Here is a 27,340-nt window from a genome sequence, read left to right on the forward strand (position 1 = left end):
GCAAAGAAAGAACTATGACACACACCTTAGTGTAATGCTAAAAAAAAAAAAAACCCAAACCCCAAAGCAAATAGGATATTACAAAGACTTCTTAAACAATATTTTATTTATAAAGTTTGATCTACTCACATAAGAAATCAAGCAGTGCGGAACCTGTAACTTACAGGGAACTTCTTGACCCTCTGAACAAGAGATTTTTCCACTGCTATGCTGCTTTGTTCATACAAAGAGCCTTTCCCTCTCTCCATACAAGACACTGCACCAGGATCCAGTCAGTTCAAGCAAGAGTTTGCAGCAGCAGTATTTTCTCATTAATGCAGAACCTATGCAAGACCACCATGAGATTTTCCCCGCAGCGCGAGACCTGGCGCTCCATGGCCAGGCGGAAGTCTTCCTTCACTCCTTTGGTTATACCCCGGGTAACTGTGTGGTGCCTTAAGCCGTGAAGGAAAGAGAGACAGACAAAATCAAATCATGGTTGTCTAGTGAAATACAGTCATTTAAAAGGTACCGTGTGTCACTGGACTATTTACGGTCCATATCCGAGTTTATTTAATGAGTCAAAGAGCCTGTGCTATGCTATTTTTAAAAAAAATTTTTAAAATGTTTAGTAGGTTACAAGTCTTCCAACAGTAAGAAGTTGCAAAAAAATCTTATGTTCTCACTGCTTTGACTATGACTGCTGAAGGGGGAAATAATGTCAATCTTCTGGATAATAGGAAAATCTATTCTCTTAACCCAGCAAGTAGAGAGTTCTCCTTGCTTGGGGAAAGGAATTTTTTTTTCCTCTCTACCTTTGCTGCCCTGGCCACTTCTTCCCCATAATCACCTCTATAAATGGTTGGGGTTGAAAGAAGAGTGAAAAGATGAACTTGCTTTCTCTGGAGCCACCATAAAGAGCAGAGGGCATCTTCTACCAATATGAAAGTGCAGGAAGGAGCTTTATAACCCTGTGGGCACTGATAATGCTGTGATTAGTGAAGGGCACAGTGAGCACTTCACAAAACCCAAGTCAAGCCAGGCTGCATCAGTAGAAGCCAGCTCTTATGAAGATACTAGACACTAGGCAAGGGGTTACATTTGTTCTGAACACAAGTTCAGGTCTTATTTTCAAACAGAACAAAGGTCCAGCTACTGAGCAAGGTAAAGAAGTGCTGGCTGGGGGAACTTAAGGGATACTGTCCTGTTAAAGGCCACTTTTATGAACAGTTCTTTGTCCTCATGCTGGTCTCAACACCTAAATCTTGTCAGTAAAACAATGTTCTGCAGCACCAAAGCACTTTACTTGCACTGGTCCAGAACTGGGTAAGTAAGATCAAGACTTTGTAGCATCTACCTGCAAGCCCTACTTGGGAAGGGGAGAAAAAGACATGCCCTGAAATGAGAACCTTAACACTACTGAAGGAGTCAGCATAAATTAATTTAGAGAGAAAAACAATGCTAATGCTGAGATGAGTCCTGAGTCATCGGTAAGAAGGGAAGAGCTGGTCTGAACCCAGCAAGCCTACTGAAAGACAGAAAGAAAATAAAAAATAAAAGGTGAGGGCATCTGTGCCCATCCAGAGATGCTGGGAACAAGGAAGGGAAACATTTCAGAATTACCCTCACCAACAATACCACACAACTTTCATGCAAATAAAGAAGTCTGGCATTTGAGAAGAGACTTCTCTGCCAAAACAGTAGAGACATTTGCAACACATGGAAAAGGCAAAGCCTACTGGGCAATTCCTTGGTGAGCTATGCTAAGTGAAGCAAACCTACACTGAAAACACTCCAGTATATTCAGAGGCTATGGGATAAGTCCTGTTTTCAGTCTTTATTGTCTTAAACATTGCTGGCAGCTGAGTGCTATGGTCAGTTATAGCCCGAAGGAGAATATGCAACCTACAGCTACTGAGCGAGCCAGCAGCACTTTGGAAGATGAGAGTTGTATTACAGCTGGAAAACACAAAACAGAATTCAGAACAACCTAAATGAAGAAAAGTTGCTACAAATGGATCCAGGAACCAGTATCTTGAAAATAAAGGGTTATGCTCTTGCTAATGTATGATGGAACATCAGTAAAACTTTTGAGGATTTCTACATTATTGTTTAAATTCAATCGTGATTACTAAATTGAAAGGACACAGATACCGGCAACTTATGGGAAAAAGAAAAATAAATGTTATTATAGAACAACATGGTTTGCCAGGCAATGTAGGCACAAATGAAGAAATAAAAAAAAAAAAAAGATAAATATTGAGTAACAAATTGCTGAAAACCATGGGCAGTAAAACATGTTGACAAAACACAGCACACTATGAGCAGGGTTTTTCCACTTGGTACCTGTCAGCAGTCTGTATGCTGGGCTGTAGCACAGGTATGAATTCCTGCTGCAGTAACCCCATGGGAGGGCTAGAGGTCCTTTAAAAAACAGCAAATAGCAGCATTCAAACACCCACACACCAATTCCCCCTCTGGTGCAAAACAACTCTCCAAAAAAGGAGTAACAGAAAACTAGGGTGAGCTCACACAGCAGTATGACCACCGAGCAGCCAAAGGGGTGCAGGACTCTTAACAGCATCAAACATGCAAATATCCCCAGATTTCACTGCAAGGCTGTTCTACAGCTGTGGTCTAAATATACACACATATTTTTGGACAGTTACACCAGGAGAAAGGACAGCAGCAGGTGCAAAACCAATACACAGTTGTACTACGATGAACTGTCACAGCTCTTCCAAGGAAGCATGTCAGTCAGAAAAGATTTAATCAGAGGAGTACTGCAGATACCACAGCTTGCCTCCAGTACCGGCAAGAGCATGTCAGCAAACTGGGAGAGCCCACAGCTTGGAGCCAAGGGACTGGCTGCTGAGCCCAAGCCGAGTGCATGCACAGCGGGTATCGGCCAGGTTGAGTACACGGCGGTATTTGTTAAAGGTTGCCCAAGTATCTTTTCGTTAGCCCACAGACGGACTTTCCCACCTTTACAAATTCTAACTGCATATAAAAACAGCTCTTAGAGCATGGTACAATGCCAGAGCACAAATGCCCGCTTGGAGCAACCTCCTATTTATGACCAGGGCCACAGGAACTAACCACCAAAAGCTGTCTCAGCTGAAAGACTTCTTTGAAAGTTTGTCTTCTCTAGGAAATTAATTTTTTTTCTCTGTGTGCTATCTAGAACAAGATAATAACCTAACAGGTTCAGTCTAGAGCAATACCCCACTTAAGGAGAAGAGAAAGGAGAAATCTGGTATATAGGAGAGAGGTTTAGCTTCTTAACCTAAGTCTCTTATGTCACCTGAATCTTGATAGGCACCTCAGTAGTGAGTGCATCATTCACCCCTGGAGACACTATGAAGGGAGCAGAGAAGCAAAACTCACACTTAGATTCCTGTAATTCTGAGTTAGGTGCCTGCCTTCAGATCTCACAGGTGGGCATTTGGGTTTATTGATCTACATCTACAGTTTATTGATAGATACAGAGCTTATAAAAGTCAAAGATGGGACATTTAACACTGTAATACAGCTACAATAACCTGAAATAAAACAGCCACAAAAATTATTCCATCTAATGAGATAATTTTTCAAGAGTTCTTGGCATGAATAAGTCCAGTACTTGCAAAAATGGACATGGGAAACAGAAAATACAAAGGACCAGCAAGATGTTATTGATCCCAGAGGGGCAGATGTTTGCAAAAGGAATTCTGTACAATTGTGTCTTCACTACTGTTTGCAAGATCTGCAATCAGAACTAAGCATACCCATGTGCACAGAGTAAAAATTACACTTTCAAGATACTTTGTTTCACTTCAAAGCAACCTTCTCTGTCCCCCAGGAGAGATGTGATGGGAATATGAGTAAAAGGAAGGACACAGCTTCTGATCAAGTTTATGCCATTTGGTAGGCTATGATTAGATTAACTATAGAAAGATTTATCAAAAAGATGAGCAAGATATTAAGCAGCAATTTGCTGCATATTGCTCTTTTCCTCTTTAGCCTCACCAGCTAACACTGCCTCTACTGACATGAGTATCGGATAAACTGTGAAACTTGGCTTTTCTAGAAGGGAATTCAAAAGCACTTAGTGGTGCTGGATTCAAAGCTCATAAAACAAATCTTGTTAACACCACAAACAGAATGAGCTGGCTGTATCACCAGTTAAAACCAAAACCATGGACCTTCTCATTCCCACAGTGGATGCAAGCAAAGGGAAATATTTTGCAGAACCTAATTATAAGTCTGCAGACTACCAAGATCTTACTTAATCTTTTTTAAAAGCACACTGCAGTTTGCTTTACTGACTTCAGAAAAATGAATACAATTTCCTATGAAGTATAAAGCACTTAAAACAAATACTGGAAGAAGAATGAGGAATTCACCTGGGGAGAAAATGTCCTGTAAGTCATCAAACAAAAAAGCAGTCCTTATAAAAGACATATAGTATCTGCAATACATTTCCCATCCATTAAGATGCAGGATTACTACATTTATGCTGAGAAAAGATCAGACAAAGGAATAACTGCTTTATCTTTGACCTGTTGTGTTGAACTCAGAGTCTTTCTGAGCATGAATGAACAGCATCTGAGCTGTCCCTGCTAATTCATGGGAGGATGGTGCAGCAGCTCATTCAGCCAGAACTGGTGATAGTTTTGAAAGATGTAAGCAGTCTGCAGATACCGAGCTTACCAACCACTGTCCCAGGAAACAGGGCTACATTAGCACACTTTATCAAAAACCCCAGCTGGGGGAGGCTGTGAGCTAACCAGGTCAACACTGGTGGGTGACACCAGCCCTGGGCCTCACAGCCAGTCCAGCTAAAAAACACCTGCGGTACCAGGGGAGTAGACATCATCTCCGACCAGTGGCTTATGCCCTCAACTATCCCTCCATCAGCTCTCTGGTGAAGTGCTTCCAGCCCTCCACAGCCACAGGAAAGACACTGTACACAGCTTTTCCAGCTGGACAGGATATTTGACTGTTTTGGCTCAGTGAGCACAAAGAAACGGACTCCTCTTCTACAAGCCTTTCCGTCATTGAGGAAACATCACTGATCAAAAGGAGGTCAAAGAGAGATTCTGTGCTGCTAGAAACACTTCTCCCTACCTTCTTCCTGACTGAGGGGGTCAGAACAGAAAGTAACTGTGGCCACACCAATCAAACAGAGCCAAGAGAAACAGTGCTGAACTACTGCAATGAAATGGAGACAGCAGGTAAAAGTTACCAGATGGAGTCTTCAGTGCTAAGCCCTCTTGCTGGCAAAGTTTATTACTTAACACCCTCTGTGGTGCAGCATGCCCTGAAGCTTGTTTTCATACAGCTGGTCACAAGCAGTGAGATATGGCAGAGGTAAGAGTTTGAAAAGCTAGAGCTTAAAAGAGAAAATTCTCCATCACATTATTAAGCATTTGAATTTCTACTTTTCCTTTAATTACACCTAGTATCTCGTTTTTGTGTTGGTTACCTAGATATCTGGAAAATCTATTTACTAGTTAAAATATGGATCCCATTGTCTTGTTAGTCTCCCATTTTGAAAACTTCAGCCTGTTTCTGGTTAGTGAATAGCCAGAATACACTGACCCAAAGTGGAATTTCAACAAACTTTAAGCAGACCCCTTTTAGGAAGCAAAATACTACAAGTTCTCATAAACAACCAGGATACTCCAAAACATTATGCCACTAAACCCCTGCAGCAGATAGTTTTGAGTCAAAACTGAACAAGTAAAAACACCTAGGAAGTTAATCCAAGTTATTAATTTACTTCAGCATCTTGTAATAAGCTAAGCAGAATAAGGTGACCTGCTAATTCTAACAGAAAGATTACTGGAGTGTAGATGGAATGTAATTTAATTTATATTTTTACCAAAATTTATCATCATTCAGTGGTCTTTCATAAATTTTGTTTACAAAAATAAAGCAAAATAGTGCTTTTTGCTCAGCATTACTCTTCAGCAAAATTAGTAACAACACCTTGCACTCATGCCTAATTATTTGAAGAATTCCTGCAAAGCGCAAGTGTCTACTTGAAAGAGCACAACTGTAATCACTTTAATATCAACCACTCCAAAGCAAATGCCAGTCTCAGAAACAAAGTCCTGTAAAAGCAGGAATTAAAGCTGAAGAACCCTCCCCAAAGAATACATAGATCAGCAGGAGTCAGAAAAAGAAACTCACGGCCTTGTTTGAACTCATTAAATTTAAGCTCAAAGACATGACAAACTATCCAGAAGATAACATGAAAGCAAAGACAACCAGAACATACTCCCTTTTTTTTTTTGCCAAAGAAAACAGTAAATGCTTTTTTATCCTTACTTGATCAACATTGCTTGATTTGGCAGCAGTTCCAGATGAATTTTCCCTCCTTCCTGTGTTCTTAAATAAGCAAATTCCTCCAACATATCAATATCTGAAGAAAACGTTAAAGATTTGAGTAGGGAAACAATGATTGAGAACATTTTTTCTTATGCCTCACATCTGAAGCCACAATGCTGAAAGGAGAGTCAAACTGAAAAGCTATTGAAGTACCTCATTATTAAAAGTGATAGAGAAGATCACAGCATGTATTCCTAATCCTCCACAAACTGATGAGAAATGGCTTTTCAAAGTGAAGAACATATCACTTAGTTTATTTTCTTTCTTTGTTTCTTCATATGTAGTCAGAGGTAAAGAACGCTGATCTCAAAATTCCCTGGGTTTCACTTCCTTTTCCTGCATTCCAGGTTATGAAAGCAGTGCAAACTGAGGCTGCATCTGAAGCAAGTGCCACCACAGTGGCACATTATCACCCTTTTTAGTTTTCTATTTTGATCCCTTATTTAGCTGCTTGTTTTGTGTGGTTTCTTTTCCTTTCCTTCAACACCATGTCTTATGTAGTTGTCTCAGATAGGAGTCAGACACCCCCTGCTTCCTGAGGCCCATGGCTGGATGTCTATTTAGGTTAAACATGAAACTGTCCATTTGTGTGCATGATGATGAAAATTTATGTCAGATGTCTGAATAGATAAATCAGACATGCTTTGCATGATCTTTGACATAGCTTGTTATCTTCCTCAACCCAAATATATACCCACAGAAAGCATTTCACAAACAAGAGCCAGAATCATTCAGCTCTGCAGCACAGGTACCACTTTGTCTTTTTTGTTAACAGCCTTGTACATAATGCCCTGTATTTCCTAATGAAGAGATCGCTGTCACTTGCATGAGCAGCCTGAGCTCCTGCTGTTTTTCTGAATGGAAATGCCATGGCAGTCTACTTAAGGGTACTCTCAAGTGCCAGGGCACAGGAGGCATATTTACAGTCCATTGTGTACTGATCCTACTACAAGAGGTTTTCTTGGTATGAAAATAAATACAGAATATGTTTCAAAGAAAGAGCTGCTGTGGAAACTAACAGCTTTTTCAACACTACAGCACAGGATGTGAAAGGCATTCTTGGTTAGAGAAAGGATACTTGTGACATAGTTGAAAAAATTCTCATACTGGAAGTTTCCTTGCTGACAGATTTTGTTGATGGCTTTCAGGAACAAGTTCTCACCCCTCGGCCACTCATGCTGAAGCAGAACAACTACATGGCCCAGGGCCATATCATCTCTGCTGTCTGTGAAAGCTCTGAGCTTCAGGGAAAAAATTACATTCAGACAATCAGGAAATACATGTTGCTTTCAAAAACATACATATAGGATTTATCTCACCTACATCTGTGCAAATACAGAAGTTCTTTAAAAGTATATATAAAGGCAGAATGAAATACACTTCTAAAGTAGGTTGGAAATTTCCAGCTAAAATAGCAAATCCTCTCCCACTGACCTATAAGAGAAGTCTGAACAGAGACAAAAATTTTGAGATCTCTTCTATCTTCTCTGCTCAAAACTAAAACAAATAGAGAAAAAAAGAGAAAACAAAACCTCCTCCATCAAAACTCTACTCCCCTCTCCAAAAGAAGACCCTCCCCTAACCCACTTAGGTAAGAAGGATTGAGGGACAGCTCTGGGATACGGCCATGCAGTTTCAGGATACATAAACAAGGCCTTAAGGACAGGAAAGCTCCAGTTACCTTGGAGCTATCTTACCTTGAAACAAGCTAACAACAGATGAAGGCAGTAAGGCATGATAGCTCTACTGGTACATGGCCAAAGCTTCAAATCAGACCCTGCAACAGAACAGCTCTTTAGGGGTCTCACAATAGGTAGGTTAAAACAAATTGAAATGGAGCAAAACAAATCCAAAATTACCACAACTCAGGTAGGGAGGAAAGCTTTGAATGTAAATTATGACTGATTCAAAATGTCAAGTGAAACATTTAAATTTTTCTTCTTCATTTCTCTTTTCCTGTGGTAGGACTTTGCCACCAATATACTTTAAAAGGTACAAGCAAAAAAACCTCAATACAAAACCAAGAGGAAATAAAAAACTTCCTCCCTTTTCATAATACAAAAATTCATCTGACACTGAGTTTAGGGTAATAGCAACTCCATACCTTTCCTGAATTTTGACTTGACTTTAGGTTGCTCCTCTTGTACTTTACCTCCTTCTTGTATTGGAAGTAAAATACAGCACATGAGATCAAGCACTTTTTCGCATGTTTGCTGTAAAAGAAGGGACGTGATAATGCTAAATGTAGATTAAAATTCTAAAATATTCAGATATGCTAATAACAATAAAAATTTCAGACACCACAGAAGGACAAAACAATCACAAAATTCTTTGCTAGAACTTGAGTTGACTTAATACACAGTACAGTCTGGCTAAGCAAAAAGACTTAGTTGTCACTGAACAACCTCTGAGATATACCATTTTAATTGTGAAAAAATTGTATTGGCATTCTTCATTTCAAGAGGGTAAGATCAATATAACTGCAATTATATTGTTTTGAAGGATTAAGTTTTTAAATTAATTATTAAAATAGTTTTGTAAAATTTATTTTGTACATGGTAAAAATAGAAAGGAAAATGGCAATCTGACAGCATGATGGAAATTCAATGAATTTTTAATGCTATTTCCTAGCAAGGAGTCTGTGGGAATATATGATCACGTTTCCAGTGAAAAAGTATTAAGTGGAAGGGACAAAAGCACTTGTCCAGCAGTACTAGGATGACGTCAGATCCTTAGAGACAGAGCCTTTATTGTCAGTGCTGACTCTGAGTGACCTCAGACCACCACGCACTCCTGCAATATTAAAAACACAAAACATCTATTGCAAAACTAGAGCAAGTTCAGAGGTCAGGCCAGACAATATTGTTCTGGTGTCTCTTATACTGTCAGTTAATAACTAACTCTCTTTTAAGATGATCACAGAAGTTCCTTTACTTTTTCTTTGGCCTACCACATGAAGCCTGTACCTAAAAGAATTCCTCCTCAATTTAAGGAACTAATTCAGGAAAGTTAAGGAATTCAAATTAAGGATACATTTACAGACAACTCAAACATATGTAGCCATGAAAAATCATAACTAACCTCCCAAATCTTTACTATCAAAAAGACTATACACATAGAGTTGCTAATGGACAATCAGTTAATGTGGCAGGAAGTACAGTTCTCCCAGTAAAGCATGGATTTTTCAGTAGACCCTGGCTTATGTTTGATATCCTGCTGAAAGCAGGCTCACAGGAAAATTCTAAGGGAAAAGAGAAATGGGAAGCACAGGGCCAGCTGATGAAGGCCCAGGGTGTGGAATGCAGTACATACCCGATACTCTCCAAGGGCAAAGTGGCACGATGCTAACTGGATTAGTGCTCTCTGATTTTCTAAAGATCCTTGTCCTGTAATTTGCTGGGGAGAATGAGAGCCCTGAAGAGCTGCCAAGTGGTGTAGGCTGCTAATTGCTTTTTTGTACTGCCCCTTTGAAAAAGAATATTAAAAAAAAAAAAACTGTTAGGGTGTTTTCTATACAATAAGTAGAGAGATAGAGAAAAAATTCTAAGGAAGCTTTCAAAATGGAGTGTGTCCAAGTAACAAGCCTTCAAAATTTCAATCTAAACTATTAATCTCCAGTGATGAGTCGTGTACAAGACTGTGTGTGGGTCAACCATTTACAAGGCAGTCAGAAGACAAAGAAAATTCAGCTTTAAAAAGCCAGTTTACAAAATCATATTTGTAACTGAATCAAATAATTATATTCTTGAATTAATCATTACTTTATTTAGACTAATAAAGTTTGAAATAGCTCTTGTTTAGGCACAAGTAGAGGCAAAAGTAAAAGACTCACAAAGGAAAAATAAAGAACAAGCTTTCTTTGTAGCTGGTATTGGAATGAGCACAGTCAGCCTAATTTTTGTGGAGAACATAGATGTTTTTCCACATGCCAAAATTAGCTGGACTCAAACAACAGCTATTGGGACAGGAACATCCAAAGCAGGGTACCAAGCTTGTGGTGCAAACAGTGTAGCTCTATGCCCAGAAGAGTCATACTTTAAGGCATAAAACCAGTAGACATTATAAGCAGTCAAACTGGCTAATCAGAATTACAATTTACAAGAAAAAAGTAAATTGCTATTTACTAGAAGGAAGAGCAACACAATGATGGTATTTTGCCTAGTCTATACAATATTTTTTTTTACCTGGTAGATGATCATGTCTGTAAGAAAGATTCTTAACCAAAGCCAGGTTTCTGTCTTCCATGACAAACAAATTCTGGTGAACTCTGTGTTAAGTGATTAGAGAGAAAAAAGCAAGAGAACATGAAACATTTCACAGCTTTGGGTTAAACATCAGTAATTTATATATATATATATAAAAGCTGAATTTAAAAATGGAAAAATAGGCACCACAACAGTAAGAGGATGAAATCCTTCACATATAGGATACTCTCTTCCTATACACCCATTTTTTGATTACACTTGTCTTCACAGTGTCCAATAAACCTAAAAGCAGCTAGGTGGTACTGTTCGCCTGCTCTTTAGGAGAGACAATTTTTTCAAGATTATCACACCAGTTGTTATCAGAAAGGGAGACACAGTAAAAACACATGTTCTTAATCATGAACTAAAGCAGCACATCCTCACTGAGCACTATCAGCACTGCTACTGACCAACTGCTCCAAGAGAAGTAGGGGTGAATAAGCAAAGATGCATCAAGAATGAAATGCAATACAGCAACAAAATATTCAGAAATTCAACAACTGATAAAGCTTCTTACTGGAACTCAGAAGTACTCAGGACCCAAAGCAATTTCAATTTTAAGGATTCATAATGGTAGGAATTCCATTTTAACAACAAAAAAGTGATTTCTACGCAGAGCAATGAAGTCCAAATGCAATTTTAAATGCAGTTACTTTACCTTTGTCAAGTGATTCCAGAGAATAAAGCAGCTCCCAGCTCTCTCTTGCCAGTTTGAAACTCTCTAATACTTCAATAGAGTTTGCAAGATCAGCCTTATTTACTGTAATATGGCGACTTCTTGCCTTCCCAGAAGGATCCTCATCATCTGAGCTCTGCTTAGAAGTCAGTATAAAACACAAAGATTAACTTCTTAACTTATACTTTCTTCAGAGGACTCTACAGTCAGAGAAGTTCCACTGAACACAAGAAAACAATTACAGAGGTGCCACGGTCCGAGTTTATGTGGCTTTAAGTGATTTTTCACTTAGCTTGTTCTAAGGTTAGATCCATTTGGTTTGCTACCAAGAACTCAGTGGCACAGTGTGAGGAGCAGTATCCCAGACAAATTTATTCTGTTAAACGTGGTGCACCACCACTGAGCTTCAGCCAGATTATCTGTTGAAATACGTACATACACACTTCACAACTCAATTTAAGCCTACAGTGGCATAATGCAAAGGAAATCCTTGTATTCTCTTTATAGTAGAGAAATTCTATAAAATAGTGATTTTCTACCATTAAAGCAATAGATACATCGACAGTTCCAATCATGAAAAGCCAATTGTTTCATAAGTTTACCTTTAATATGACTGCTATATCTACTTTTTTAAGTGCCTTTGCTGAACTCCTTCAAGTTAAAGCATTCACAGCAGTACATGTGTCTGCAGCAATTGCTACAAAAATAGTTTCATTCTTGCTGGCTTTAGAAAAAAATAAGTTTGAAAATTGTGGTCATAAACAGCTAATTCAGAGTAGCTCTAAAAATATGTATTTTACATCTATGTCAAAACCACTGTTGTCTAAATTCCAGTAGCAATGCCATTGTTATGAATTAAAAAGTCTACAAAAGTTACCATTGTTTTTTCTCTTCCTTCAGCAAGTTTCCTTTTTTTGTGTATGTGTTTGTTACGATCAATATCTGTATCACCATAGATGTTGGGTACATCCTCAAGAAGAACCAGCGGAGTTTGGTTTGGAGCATTTGGACCTGGATTTAAAGATAAATTAATTCACAATTACCCTAAACTGATCTGAAAGGTTTTACGGCTACAGCAAGCTGGTTTTTTTTCCTTCACAAGCAATGACTATAATGCTACAGAAAACAATCTTAAATTAAGTCACTTAAATTGCTTAAACTGTGCTGGTAAAGCTGTGGTTTTCTCACATACAGTGAAGCCATACAGTGAAGGTCAGAGTGCATTTACCAGACATCACCAGAGTCTGACTGGTAGCTTCAGAGTATTTCCAAATCCCTTTCTTCTGGAGCAGTCACAAGATACACTCAGACAGAAGGTGTTCTCTGATCAAGCATTATTTGCTTTAAATAACTACAATTATTCGACAGATGAACTCAAGCACAAATGGCTCTGAAGTTAGCAGCCACAAATATGGCAAAGCACAACAATATTCTCAAAATATTTCTCATGAGAAACCAAAGCAATATGCTGACAGGCATCAACCCCACAAAGAAGTTTGTGTATTTTATAACCAGGATTTCCCCAGAAGGATCATTCAGCATCAGCTCTGCCCCCAACAATTTTAGTAAACAGAATTAAACCTTCAGTTGACTGCCAGAGCTCATCTTCACTCCCAAAAAATAGAAAAGCCTCATTTGGAAACACAGAAAACAATTTCTACTTTCACTGTTGTCACAGAACATCCAGCAGGATCTGGTACCTATTATTTCACACCCCAGTGCTTAAGTTTCATTAGACATAAAATAGGAACAATACTTCTTACTCTCAAACAACATTGATGTGTGATCACTAGTGAGACTTTCCTTCCAAAACTATTTTCTCCTGCACAATCCAGCTGCATATAGATGTGCAAAGCTCAGTCTAAGAGAAATGTAAAGGGAAGAGGAACCCTTTAATCTGTTTTCCCTTTCTGAAATCTCTGTCAGGTAAGACAGTAGCGCAAACAAGTATTTTCAGTTTGTGCATTTCTTCTATTTGCAGAAAGATAAGAGGCTAAGGTCTCATTCGTAACTGCAAAGAACTAATTTGAGAGTTTAGTAGATGATTCATTTCATCTCCAGGCATAAAAAAAACTTCTATTAAACTTTTCCCATCTACTCAAAAGTGATGTGTAAGGAGTTCTCTACAACAGAAGCTCCTGTTAGAGGAAACAGCCAATCTACTCTACCTAAGAAATACAGGTCAATAAATATAACCATAATAACCAGGTCAATAAATACCACCATACAGCACATTGCAATCACCTCTCCTGTACCATCATGTATTCCACTATGTCAGAATCTCACACGTGAAAACTGAAAATAGAGCCAAGACATAACACAGAAGATTCATATCTGTCTCTCAGGAATGTAAAGTACCACAGCTGAGATGCTGGAAGAGTTTCACCATTAGAACCTCAAGAGCTGTGAGTTTTAACACCTGAGAAGAAAAATATTGGGTTTTTCTTTCACTCATACTGACTTAAATTCTTGCCAGCTAAGTGCTTTGCTTTCCAAACAAGTGTTCTCCTCCCAGCACCAGAAGTGCACTGCAGTCTTTATTCCAAAACCTCCAGTCCTAAAATAAACAAAAATCCACTGTCACACTTGACTGGGGCTGCAGACCTTCTCTTACAGTACTGAAAGTTACACAGGCATACAAAGAGAAGCATTGTGTTTTTCTGTCTGAGCTCTAGAATCAAAGCTTACAGAGTTTTTAATTGTTTTCTAGCAGAGAGTGTTATAAACAAACCCCAAAAAGCATCAGCCCAAATAGCAACTCCTGCCAAGCCTGGAGGCAGCCTCAAAGTTATGAGAGGTGTGAATTGCCTCATTCATTTTTCAAATCTCCAGCAAAGCAGATACAAATTATGTAAGAGAAATGCATTGAAAAGTTTTCCCTGGACAGGCCTCTTGCAAATCCACACACATGAGAAGAGAGTCACAGATCTAATCCTCACAGATGAGGAGACAGGTGTTTTTCTCTACAATCATGCCTCCAAAATATGTAGGATTCTACATTTCTACATTAAGCCCTCCAGAGAGAAGGAGGAAAAATTCTAGTAACAGAAAAGATATGAAAGGCACTGAATACCACTGGACTTCAGTGCTAAAGCAGAAATTAGTAAAAGATGTCTTGGAAATACGCTCCTGATATCAGAAAATGAGAGAGGGTACCAGAAAAGTTGCACCAAAGGAACTGCACTCTGTGACCTCAGTATGCACTCTTTTTCTGGTGGTTCAGTCAGAAAATATGAGCTTTGAAATACTCAATTGTACAACTTTGAAAGGAACATTTTCACTAGTTCTTTACTTCCTTTCTTTAACTTTCAAGCAACTAAAACTACATGCACACCTGAAGTATCCTCCTGCCCACCATAACCCTTCTTTCTTCTGGACAGAACAAAAAACTTGATTCATTAGTTAATTAGATCCTGTATTTGTTAAAGTGACTCTATGTTCTTTGCATACCAGCTGCCATGTCATTTGTCCTCTGAGCTTAGCTATCTACTGACATTGTTTGACTGCTCACCCAACCCACTGTACAGCTGTTTAAAACCCATCGTTTGTATTGACTACTTCCTTACTCAAATGATCATTTGCTCCATGCAGAAAAATGTGATGAAACTTATGATCACAACACACAGAATTAAAACTGTAATTTTAACATGAATCAATAATTGTAGTATTAGTAAGTACTAATTACATATGGTGACAACTGTTATTGCTGCAAGGAATTTTCTATCACAAAATTAAGAGTTCAAACTTCCTCTCTGTGATGCTGTTTACTTCAGTAAGTTCTAAAACAAAATGGAGCTTAAAAAAAACTTTCCTCAGCTTCTGACCCACTCCTGAAAAGTCCAATCAACCCCAAAAAAAGCAATCCAAGGTGCTCCAAGCAATCTGGTATGTCCGAAATGCAGATGCGAGTGGGTAGGAAAATGCACAGGTAACACACATATGTTAAACATTCAATTTATCAATTAATTACTAATTAGGAGTAATGTGCAAAACACACCTCAAAGATTATGCTTAAACTATATAAAGAAAGACTAGTTGGAAGCTTGTGAATGTCAGGAAATCTTTTTCTGTTCATTTTATTTGCTTAATTACAAATTTGTGTGCTCCCAGTGCAAAAATATCTTTGCTTATTTTGACTAAAGGAAAGCAGGAAAATGTCAGCTTCAAAGAAACAAAATCAGAGGAGAAAATGAAACAAACCCAATGCTCATGGAAGAGTAGGAATCAACCCTAGGGATGTTTCCCATAACATCTGGTCTGTTACTTTTCTCCTTGCTAGACAATCAACTGCTGCTGGCCAAGGTTGAAACCACAATGCTAAGCTAGACTGATCTTTGGTCTGATCCACTACACATTTGTTATAAACTACTGTGGGTAAGATTAATGACTTGGGAGAATTATAATAAGTCATAACAACATGTAAATGTTGCTTTGTGAGACGACAGTTTCAAAATACTAATGAGGAAATATCTTTAAGATATTAGGAATGAACCCACGAAGGGCTCATTACAGAAGCTGAAACATTAGAAACTAACCTTGAAAGAGTGATGGCTGGATGTTGCTGACATACTGAAAAGCATTTTTAAAGAAGACCAACATCGTAGAATACACTACTTGATTCTTGTATTTAATGTGGGCTTCACTATCAAAGTTACTGATGTATCTGCAGAGATCTTTCATTCGATGCAGAATGTCACCGTAACTCCTGAGGGGAAGAGGGATAACAAGAATTCAGGATGTTACACAGACTCTGCAACTAAAGAAAAGAATGCAAAGTGAATATGACAATATCAATGTTTCTGCTGAGGATATCCCCCTGCATCAAGTCAGTGGAGGCTGGGAATACATGCTAGTGAAATTTCACAAAACATTTACCATGCTTCTCTTTACTGTGGCACACAGGGGACACCACCCCACAGCACTATAGTGCTTATGCATGACTTTCATCATCAAAAGTTGATTTTAGAGACTAATTTGAAAGTGCTCTCTAGAGTCCCATTTTTGCTTTACATTGTACAGCCTTGAAAGAAAACCTGCTGTGAACTTACCAAAAATGTTCTCGTGCTAAAGTTGTTCTACGATGAGAATTGTTCTTATGAAGAATCAAAAAGCCAAATCCTCCATGAGGGGAAATAGCTCAACTTTGCTGGGTTTCTTACCTTCTTCCCTTATCCATTTGCCACTCGCACCTCATTCCCACCACGGACAATATTTTAAACAGCCTCTCCCAAGGATCTGTAATCTGGGATGATTTCTCTGTGAGACCATCTATTACGTATTTCTGAGAGCTGCGCTTGCTTGGAGACATAATATCAGAGGAATCTTGTGAACCTAGGAAAACCAGCACATTTTTCTCTTCATAAAGAAATCAAACAAACTGATTCATTTTCAAGAAGAAGACATGTAAAAATCACGTTGGAGCTTTCAGGGTAACCATTCTTTACACAGAAGGCTAACAGGGAGCAGCAGGCATTTCTGCCTCTGTACAAGAGAGCCGGTAGGTCAGATAAGGACATCTTGGACATTTTGTCCCACCTCACACATGCTGAAGCATCATGAGCATCATGACTAAGTAGTTGAAGCACCATCTTGGTATTTTGGAATCAAAGAACTAAGAAACACTAAATATTACTATTAGTGGTATCCTTGTCTGTGAGATACATTAACATAAAAACAATGCATTTTTTATTTATGGACATCAGTGATACTAAGACACATTCTAAGAAAGCCTGATGTTGTAAAAATATTCTTACCTTGATATTGACTTTCCGTCTGTGTCGATCTAGTTATATAATTAATATAAAACTCTGCTGCTTTATTCAGATATTTATATAACAAGCTGGCAGGAAGTCGTACATCAGGGTTGTTAATTATCAGAGGAAGAACATCACAAACTAAAACAGAAAACAGACAAAAAAATCCTTTCAGTTTGTGGGGTTTTTTGTTCTATTTCTCCTGGGTAAGGTTTATCAATCAGCAGTGGGATGACCATACACCAGAAAGAACATCACATGAGTGGCTCCAGGATCAATTTGTACCACATGGCCAGCCTGGATTAACATGGCCTGAGTCTCTTCTGACTAAAGCAGTTTTCTAATCACAGTATCATGAAAGAAGTTTACTGACCTCAGACCACTGCCATACTAAAAAGTTGCACTGTAAAACAAGAACATTAGTATTTTCTTACCAAATAATTTTCTAAAACAATTCACTGGAGATTCTTGGTCTTCAATACTTTCAGCATCTAATAATGTTTCTCCAAGGCCTACCTGTGTGAGCAGAGGTGACAATCAAACACTGGACCAGTGATTTCAGAAACTTTTTGAACTGCAATCCAGTGGGGTTGAACAGTAATTCGGTAACAATTCTATGGCAACAGCATGTGCAAGTCTCCAAATATAGAGTTAAACTATCCACACTTAATAGCAGGTGAAAAGCAACGTCAGAAGACCAAGAGAAAAACTGTGCATGAAACTGTTTCAATAAAGACATATACAGACAGGTGAAAGCGATAAAAAACTGATATTCTTTCATTTACAAAACAAACTATTGTTTTATTTGCTTCCATTTGTATCCTGCCCAATCCCTTCCCAGTGGTAAGCTCAAGATTCAGCAGTCTGAACTATTAGCCACAATTAAACATGAATAAAAAGACCCACCCTCTCATTAAGGCAAAGGAAAACACATTTCAGCAGAACCTCAAAAAACCAAGTGCCAATATCCTTAATAATTATTGTAAGTTCCTCTTCTCTCCCCTTACCCCGTGTTGCACCACGGTCTCTGGGAAACGCCGCAGAAGTAGAAGGAGCATTTCTGCCCTTTCTAATGTGTTAAAACACTGTTCTGTTGCCTTCAGGAGCATTTCACACTGGACCCGACCAGGAAGGGTCTCAAATAATCCTTAAAAAAAAAGAAAACATTTGACTTGTTGTGCCTGAATTGTAAATATGACTGACAAAGCATAAAAGACCACTGACATCACCTTGCTTTGCTGAACAAAAAGGGATTTCCGTATGCTTTTTCTGCTTTTAACACACATACCTGAAAAAAAATGTCTGTTTCTTTCAGAGAAGACCAAATAAATATTTATCTGTAAGAGTGTTTATTTGGGTGCAAAGAACTTGAATTGACAAGTAAGACTGCTAGTAAGTGGAATATTTAAAATCCCAATACTTCAGTATTTGACATTTCAAGATGCTTTCTCAAAATGGTTTATTTATTTTTTTACTTATATTCTACTTCTACAATTAATACTTTCATTACTAAAATGTAGGGCTTTTTCAATTTAAAAATACAGTGAGACACTAAAAAGAAACTCACATGTTCTCCTTGTATGTTTTATGTATTCACTCTAAAAAATATATACACCCCATGAAAAATCAAATGTTTTCATAACTGGAATATTCTTAGAGCTTCTGAAGCACATATTCAAACAGCAAATTATAGTTTCTCAGGTGTAAATTCTGCTTTCAAAACTGCCTGTGGTTGCCAGCAGTGAATGCCAAGCCCTGCTGGAGACCATTCATTTTTACATCCCTCACATCATCAAGAACTCACCCCATTTTTACAATCATACACTGTTCTCTGCAGTCTGTGGGACAATGATTTTTAAGTCTCATTCCACTTATTTCCTATTCAATTGCTCTTTTATGTGTTTCTTGTTCTGGCAGAGTAAGCCTACCCATATCAGAGACAAAGCAATGGGAATCAGCTTGTCATGTCCCTTTGTTTTCCTAAGCCTAACACACCAAATGAATTCAGTCTGTACAACTGAATTGAGGGAAAAAAACAAACCCTGCACCACAGGCAGAGTTAGAAAAACTGACATTTACTTGTTAAACTAGACAAATAATTAGAGGGCTTATCTTTAGATTACTTCAGGACAGAATCCTCACCTCTTAAAAATTGTGTCTGCTTGTCCTGGGAGTCATTCCTTAATGCTGATGTAATAACACTGATCTCCCTCCACACAGCAGGTTGATCTGGAAAATTCACAAACCTGTAACAAAGTTTAAGGCAAGGAATGTACAGTGTCTTAAAATCTGTCTCCAAGACAAAACCTTCCCATAAAAGTATGTGTTTGGGCAAAACAGAAAATAAAACCTTCCTTTTCACAGTTTATTCTTAATTAATTAGACCTTTGGTGCTTAATTTATCCACACAGATTTTCAAAAACTCTTAAGTTTATATTTTTGGAAGTCCTGACATTTATCTGCCCACAGAAGGGCAGTGCAGCTGCTGAAGGGTCTGGAGCACAAGTCCTGTGAGGAGCAGCTGAGGGAGCTGGGGCTGTTTAGCCTGGAGAAAAGGAGTCTCAAGAGTGACATTATCACTCTCTACAAGTCCCTGAAAGAAGGCTGTAGCCAGGTGGGGGTCAGTCTCTTCTCCCAGGCAACCCGTGTCAGGACAAGAGGACATGGTCTTATGATGCACCAGGGGAGGTTTAGGTTGGACATTAGGAGGAATTTCTTCACAGAAAGGGCAATCAGAATTGGACTAGGCTGCCCAGGGAGGTGGTGGAGTCATCCTCCCTGAGGTGTTTAAGGACACACTGGATGTGGCACTTACTGCCATGGTCTGGTTGACAAGGTGGTGTTTAGTCATAAGCTGCACTCAATCATCTCTTTCTTTCCCAAACTGATTCCAGGTATGGAGCACCTGGGATAAAGGCAGAGTTCCATCTCTGACTACTTACATGTCGTAGAGCAGCCTGCCTGCAGACGCTGTCCTTTCAGCATTCCTCTCAATAGTGTACATCTCATACTGCAGCACACAAGAACAGAACATCAGCTTTCCCAAATACATTTATCAATCACAATAGTCCCTCCACTCTACAAAACCACCCTCGATTTGCCACAGCACTCTGCATAACCGAAAGTTAAAGGACTGCAACATTTGCTGGAGAAATTAGAAGGTGCATTTAGACTATTTAATCACACATTAATTTAATCACAAAATTCTGCTTGACAATACACTTAATATTATTAACACTAACAACCTTCTAGTATCTAAAGAGGCCAACAGAGAAGTCAGAGAAGGACTCTTCATCAGGAAGTGCTAGGACAAGTTGCAATGGGTACAAACTGAAAGAGGGGAACTGTAGATTATATAAAATGACGAAATTATCTAGTGTTATAAAATGACGAAATTCTCTAGTGTGAGAGTGGTGAGACACAGGAACAGGCTGCCCGGAGAAGCCGTGCGTGCCCCATCTCTGGAAGTGTTCAAGCCCAGGTTGGATGGAGCTCGGAGCACCCCAGTGCAGTGGGAGGTGGCCCTGCCCATGGAAGTGGGGTTGGACCGGACGATCTTTAAACCAACCCTAAACACTCCATGGCTCTGCGAACACGCCGGCTTAATTTTCACACCGACTGAAAACCTAGAATTCAATGAGTTCTTTGGCCAGGGTTTGACCCTAGTCAAACGCAATGCAAAGCACCCGAGGTGCCACAAAAGCCACACTGAGCAGAGCTACTTTAACTAACAGCAGTTCTAAAAGGTTTTTCTTCTGGTTTTTAACCGCGAAGCCACCGCGGCACCCAGCGGCCCCGCCCCCCCGCTCCCATTGGCCGAGCTGCCTGTCAATCAGGCAGGGCACCAGCGACGCCGCGCACGGGAGGGGCACGGGGCCCCGGTACCGAGCGTGTGCGACAGCGGCGGCGCTCACTTGTATGTTGAAGTCGGCGGGGTAGAGGCTCCGCGCCGTGATGAGCCAGGCCTTGGCCGCCCACAGGTCCCCCGGCACCAGCTCCCGGGCCCGCTTCACCAGGAACTCGCAGTCCCCCTGCGCCGACATCTTGCACCCGGCGCGGCCTGGCTCCGCCCCGGCTGCCGGGCGGCGCGCATGCGCGGCGGCGCTCCCCGAGCCGGGCTCGCCCGCACTTCCGCCCCGCCCTGGCGCGGCCGCGGAGTGGAGCGGGCGGGAATCGCCGGTCTGCGGGGCCGGGCCGGGCTGAAACTCCGGTGGCAGCAGCGGCGGAGCGCTGCCGTCCTAAAGCTGCTGTTCCTGCTGGTCCAAGCCCGCTCTGAAAGCCCAAGGCACTGCTGACTGGGCTAGTGCTTGTCTAAAGTTCTTACAGTCCACTACTAAGGTCACCAGGCAGGACCTTTCACCGCAGATGTGCATCCACCTTTCAGCAGCTTGGAACACAGTCTTGCTTCTTATAATTAGATTTTAATATTAGGACGCTTGATTACAAGAATAACCCTTTATGTTACTTAGTAGGAATTCTCTGTTTCTTCCGTGTCACTTTCTTCTTCGCTCCTTTCAAGTAGGCTCTTCCTTTCTGATGTTGCGACAGACCTTACAGACTTTGCACTTGGGGACTTCCACTGATCAAATCCATAAATTACACATCTAAGAGCTAATGCAATAATCCTTTCCGCAAACAGTTTTAAGAGACTTGTAACCTCTCTTACAGGTAAAAGGCAAGGTCCTTGCTTTCCTGCTGAGGTGACTGTGGCCATTTGTCGCCACAGAGAGGTGACAGAGGCACAGCAGAAAGTCAGTCCCTCATAAAGCAGGTGCCTCCTCTTCTCCTGCTCTTGCTATCAAACTGCAAACTGCTGTAGGATGGCACAGGTTCCTAAAAAGGGCTTCACAGCCCTGCAGTCCCCTGCAAGTGCAGCAATGTTAATCACTGGCCAGTGTGTAGGTCTACCCAGAGCTCTTGCCTATGTGCCTGTGCAGATGTATATAGCCAAATTTGATTGAATAATAATAATTTATTAGTTTTTCATTGTGGGACTGAATATGGTAATAAATTTGTGTATTCTGTCTCTTCAGAAACTGCTCAGCAAGAGCTGATTGGCTAGTTGGGGTTCCCCCTATGCTGCTTGTGATGCCAGAATCAGGATGCTGCTAGAGTGAAATGGGTGGGCAGGGGATTACTAAAAGTTACTTCTGAAAATGAATGGGTGTGTGAGGAGAGCCCTGAAAAATTGCTGGTGCAGAATCACCCCTAAGACATCAGCTACACAAGGAGATGGCAGTTTTTGAACCAGTTTCACAAGGTGTCCTGAAAGCAAGGTGCTGCTGTATTTAATCCTCTAGGCAAGGGGGAATACTTCCAATAAATTAGAAACACCCTTTTATCTTTTATTTTTCCTTGTGTGTGTGCCTGTGTGTCCTCTGGACACTGGATTTTTTTTCTTTGAAAACTGTACATAATCTGGGGTTGTTTTTTGTTTTGTTTTGGTTTTTTTTTTTTTCAAATTAAGTACTGCTGTCTCTTGCCAAGATTTGTTGAATCCTTGCTTCTGCATTCCTAATGCTTCATGTGTTTACCAGTCCACTCAGCCCTTCCAGGCAAGGAAAAGTAGGGTGTCCACTTTTGTATGGTACAAGCAGCATAACTTGACAGAAGAGAAGGAGTCTGAAGGGCACATAGACAAAGGTGCTTGGAGCTTGGAAAGAGTTTAAACCCAATAAAGGACTTACATTAAGGCTGCCCAACCCCTGGACTTAGGAGGCAAAACTGTTTGCTCTGTGATCCTCACATGGACACAAGAGAGGCAGCAGGATCAGACTTGCAGGGGATTGGGGCAAGTGATTCCACTGAGCAAGCAGGAAACACTACTGGTGTTTCATTTGTGGATGGGAGGAAGAGGAGCACCGTGGTTCTTCAGAATATGGGCACTGTGTCTGCAACAGGTGACACAGGACTAGTATTTGAAGGTACTTGGAACATAAGCTTGGTTTTTAGCCGGGCCGACACTTTAGAGCCACTGCTGTTCCAAACTTGAACTACTGATATACCCGTGGCACTGCATGCTCCTCTCCCATTCCAGGAGCCCAGCATGTTGGTGGTGGTGGGGTTGGGCTACACCTGCAGGGTCTGAAGCTTCCTCTGCACTTACAGTGGCATTCCTGAGTTCTTGCCCAGATTGTGCTGTTTGGATTTCCACAGTGCAGCACATGCTGAATCTCACCGTTTTAGCCAGACAATTGGAAGTGCACTCAGCCTCCTTCCTGCAGGAATGCAGGACTCAGCTGAAATGCCTACATGAGCCTTGTTTTTCAGGAAGAGGCTTTGTAACCTTCTATAGCAGGAAGGAGGCAGTACTGACCTCAAGGCAGTGGCAAAGGATGATTTTTCCCTGGGAAGATTGTCCCATTTCTTGAGGAAGGCCTGTGAGTAACAGAGATAATTCAGGCAGTGTAGCTGCTGCAGCGCAGGGACAGATACATGATGTGTGCAAAGGCCATATTGTAGACCTTGGTGGTAGTGCTTCAAATTCCTTCTGCACCACAAAAGCGGGTCTTCATGAGCCAGAAGAGTGTTTGAAAGGTGTTAGGTTGGCATTTGGCAGCAGCAAAGGGCTCTGAATGTCATTCTCCACCTTCCACATTTCTGGATCAGTATAATCCCAGCAGCTAGCATTCGTTCTCTGTTGGATTTCCTGGCTTGCTGCCTCAGGCTGCTGTCACTTACACAGGACTGGAGAATTTACAACAAGCCCTAAGTGTATGTAGGTTGGGTCTTAGGTATGGAATAAAGTGGTCTATGATGTGGCAGTGCAAATGTTGGGATAACTGCTGTGCTGAGTGGTGAGGGCTTGAATTGATAGACACTCCTTAGGCCTGGGGAGCAGGAATTGATGTCTGGCATGGGTAACAAGGAAGCTAAAGCTTTGTATAATACTGAAAAGATTTGAAAGGGGTCATCTTCTTAACATCTTCTGAGTGAGGCCTTGGAGAAGACAGTCTGTGTTGAGCTAGCAGTGTGGTGGAGTCTACAGAAAAACTAGGGATCATGCATAACAAAACTAGGGTTTTGTTATTTTGTAGATTTTTTTGTCAATTCTGTGTCCTTTGCTTTGTGCAGAGGAATTTCTACAGCTGACATGAGTTGTCTGGGCTTTCAGTCACTCAGAATTCTCAGTGTCTTCTTTGTCTCTTGCAGCTGAAGGACACTAAATAGAGATTGGATGACTGGGTGATGGATAAGAAGGAAAAGACTGGGTGATGGATAAGAAGGAAAACAAAAAAAGGAGATTGGGAACCCAGGAGTAGAACAGCATGGGATGTGTGGGAACCAATACAGCCCTCTCCATAAAGTGATATCCATTAATGACCTCATAGATGGCAATATCATTACAAATGCTTATGTTTTGTTTTTCAGCAGACCTGGTAGCTTCTCCCAAAGTGACATAATGGAGATCTTTGACTCTGAAACTGCAGTTGACACTTGAATCCAAATTACGGCTTCAAAACACTGAAGTTGGCCACAGTCCACTTAATTTCTGTAATAGCCTAAGGCAGCTTTTAATAATTGACCTCATTTTCACAGAATCAAAATAGTTTAGGTTGAAAGGGACATCAGGACATCATCTGCTCCAGCCACCTGCTCAACATGCAAATTAATCTACCTTTATTATACTAAGATAAGCAGAAAATCAATTTCAAGAAAAGAGCAAATATTACCAGTTTCCTTCCTTTTGACATTGATGAGTGGTGTGGAGTCTGGATTTATAGTGGGAAAGGTTTAGGTAATTTTACGAGCAGGTACTATTATTGTGGGATGTGTTAAAATACCTGCCTAGCTTTTAGATCTGGGGAACTGAACCAGATTGTAATTATCTTCCACACAGCACAGATAGAATTATTAATCTCTCTACTCTCGTGTGACCAAATCTATGCCCCTATGACTCCAGTGACACTGCAGCTGGGGCTTTGGACACAGTGAGTTGTCTGGTGTTATGAGAACACAATAAAGCAGCACACTACTTGGTGCACAAATAGGACCTTGCAGTAAATTTATGGGGCTAAAAGCTTAGAAAATGCTGTATTTCACTTCTAAGTTGAAGGTACTTTTTGCAGAAACTTAGGCTGTCATTTATGGAAACACTTTTTAGGAGAGAAATTCATTTTCACCTGGAAGGATTTCAAGAGAAGCTGTTAAACCAGTAATTTTTCCATATAGAAGTTCACTAAGTAGAGAAAGAACACAAATAGAGAGAATTTAACTCCTGCATATACTTCATTTCCTTCTGCTGCCTTCCCACATATTCAGGCTCATTATGTCCCTGTGGCAACTCCGAAAGATATATAAATAGAAGAGAAATCCTAAATTAACCAGCTGCATATGTTTGTCCTCACTTTTAATTCTGCAGTCACATTGAAGAGTGCATTCCACAGTTTGTATTTTCCCTTTTCTATTCCTGTCCCTTACCAGTGCCATTCTTTCTTGCAAGTTCTTTCTGCACACATGTTGCAGGCATTCATCACCTTGTCATTTGGAGTGGCACTCATCTCTAAAAACGTTGCTGTCTGCAACCTCTTTTTGGGAAAGCCATCATGGGTTCCGTTTGTAGGCAGTGAAGCCCAGGAGGCAGCTCAGCGGACCAGATGCAGGTTGGAGTAGGTTGAACTGTGCTCTGAATGCCTTTGCTTAGGTCTCCATGGCTTGTGAAAGGAATGCAGGGTGCTGTCCACATCTGCAGAGATCTGTGTGGCAGTTTCCTGTATGTGGTGATGAGTGTGGCTTTGCTAATATTTAACCAGGTTGCTTGATATCCTTATTCTGTTCACCTTATGTACACGGGTTCAGCCCCTAAAGATGTCCTCAGTGATGGAGCCGTCATTCCCGGGGAGGACGGTTCACTCACGTAGCTGCAGTCTCTGGTGGCTCTCTGAGCTCTCTGCACTACACACAAAGCTAGGCAGCAGCATGTGACTACTGATTTCCTTTAGTCAGAGAGCGCTGCTGGGGCTACAACGTCCCAGTGGAATTGCATTAGAGGTTTCCTCTCTAAGTACTGTGCATTTCAGGATTGCTTTCTAACAGCACACCGAATGCTCTAAGTGGGGAAGGGAGTTTTAGCAAGCAGTCAGTCATCAATAGCATCCTGCTCTTAAGCCAAGGTAATGATGGCTAGTTTGAGTGTGCCTGCATTTTCCCCAAGTGCATGCAGGTCTGCTCTCTGAATGCAGGTGTGTGTACGTGTGCAATTGCCCTCATCATGTGCAGCCAAGGCAGGAGAACAGTATGTTTATAGAAACTGTCCTTAAGAGCGATTGCCTCTTGAAGGAGTAGAGCCCATATAAGCGGAGTGGGACTGTCTCCAGCCAGCCCTGGGAGACGATGCTGAGAGCATATTGAAAAGCTGTCTTCAGCAAAAGCTTGCCAGTTTAGCAACTCTGTTCACTGTTCCTATTGCACAGTGGGCTCTTTGACGCAACAGAAAGAGCTGCCTTTTTTTTTTTTTTTTTTTGCTTCCTCTTAAATCCGCCTGGCCAATTTAAAGCTTGTGGATATTTCTTCCCCCTCGGGGAAAGCTTATGTGAGGATTTTCTTTTTTAACAGTTCTTTCCGTGAAACCATTTTTTTTTTCCTTGTTTGCTGTTAGAAAATGTTGGAGCTGAACATAAGGCTTTCATTGCAGGTCAGTGACTGAACTCTTGACCAAAGCATTTAACATTTGAGTGTCGCTTTAGTAAGCACTGTCGTTTGGGAGGAAACAGCAAGTTAATAAGGTTGTATCGTGTGAGCCCATGTGTGCCTACTACTGGAATAGGAATCTTTTTATGTCTCCAGTGTCCGAGTTCTGTGTGGATGAATTTACAATCTTCCTTTTGTAGACAAATGTACTGAATTAATATTTTAGTGAGAATTGAGGTAATATCACAGTTAAGTCTATATTATCTAATTGCTGAATGTCTCTACTCCCTTAAAATGTAATAAATCATACTGTGAATTTAAAATATAAAAAAGTTCTTGTCTTTTTATTTTGCAAGGATTGTCTTTTTGAGTTTTAATTGTTTATTTCTTTTCTGCACACTTTACTGGGAAGCGTGTTATTCCTGGGCACATGCTGTGTGAAGGAAAGATAGTTATTTGCTATTTTGTATCTCTTCTTAGATTGCTATCAAGGGAACTAAGAAAGGATGTAGGCATATTGTTAATGTCTCTCTTCAAGCTGTATTTGAGGTAAGGCAATTTTCTATCCATGTCTCTGAAATTAAACTATGAAGTAGATGCAGTATTTTTCTTTATAATTGCTAAGATTATCCTGTTGCTATTTGTTTTTCTTATTGATAATATGTGTTTATACTTGTCACAAA

General features: G+C 40.4%; 2 protein-coding genes across 7 annotated transcripts in view; one reads left to right on the forward strand and one right to left on the reverse strand.

Annotated features, from left to right (window-relative positions):
- Positions 1 to 88: 88 nt before the first annotated feature.
- INTS10 (integrator complex subunit 10) lies at positions 89 to 21,104 on the reverse strand. 6 transcript variants are annotated; one of them, XM_041479930.1, is made up of 18 exons: positions 20,942 to 21,104; positions 19,970 to 20,037; positions 19,170 to 19,273; positions 18,035 to 18,174; positions 17,462 to 17,543; positions 17,028 to 17,168; positions 16,434 to 16,605; positions 15,810 to 15,979; positions 12,152 to 12,285; positions 11,257 to 11,410; positions 10,539 to 10,621; positions 9,667 to 9,819; positions 8,459 to 8,567; positions 8,052 to 8,131; positions 7,433 to 7,595; positions 6,295 to 6,388; positions 2,326 to 2,403; positions 89 to 434 (listed from the first exon to the last, which is right to left on the reverse strand). In XM_041479930.1, the coding sequence occupies exons 1-18, from the start codon at positions 21,068 to 21,070 to the stop codon at positions 278 to 280; spliced, it is 2,211 nt and encodes a 736-aa protein (XP_041335864.1). In that variant the 5' UTR covers positions 21,071 to 21,104; the 3' UTR covers positions 89 to 277. The 6 variants fall into 6 exon arrangements, 5 of the variants coding, with proteins under 5 accessions (XP_041335864.1, XP_041335863.1, XP_041335861.1 ...); XM_041479929.1 differs by having other exon boundaries at positions 11,257 to 11,413; XM_041479927.1 differs by lacking the exon at positions 2,326 to 2,403.
- Positions 21,105 to 26,598: 5,494 nt separating this feature from the next.
- The window catches only part of CSGALNACT1 (chondroitin sulfate N-acetylgalactosaminyltransferase 1), a 40,902-nt gene continuing 40,160 nt past the window's right edge, over positions 26,599 to 27,340 (forward strand). The window contains exons 1-2 of the mRNA XM_041479924.1: positions 26,599 to 26,661; positions 27,138 to 27,206. The gene's annotated coding sequence lies outside the window, so the exon portion shown is untranslated. The remainder of the gene's footprint in view (positions 26,662 to 27,137; positions 27,207 to 27,340) is intronic.

The sequence above is a fragment of the Pyrgilauda ruficollis genome, unplaced genomic scaffold (genome assembly GCF_017590135.1).
Source record: "Pyrgilauda ruficollis isolate IOZ18807 unplaced genomic scaffold, ASM1759013v1 scaffold5, whole genome shotgun sequence".
NCBI classification, from domain to species: Eukaryota; Metazoa; Chordata; class Aves; order Passeriformes; family Passeridae; genus Pyrgilauda; species Pyrgilauda ruficollis.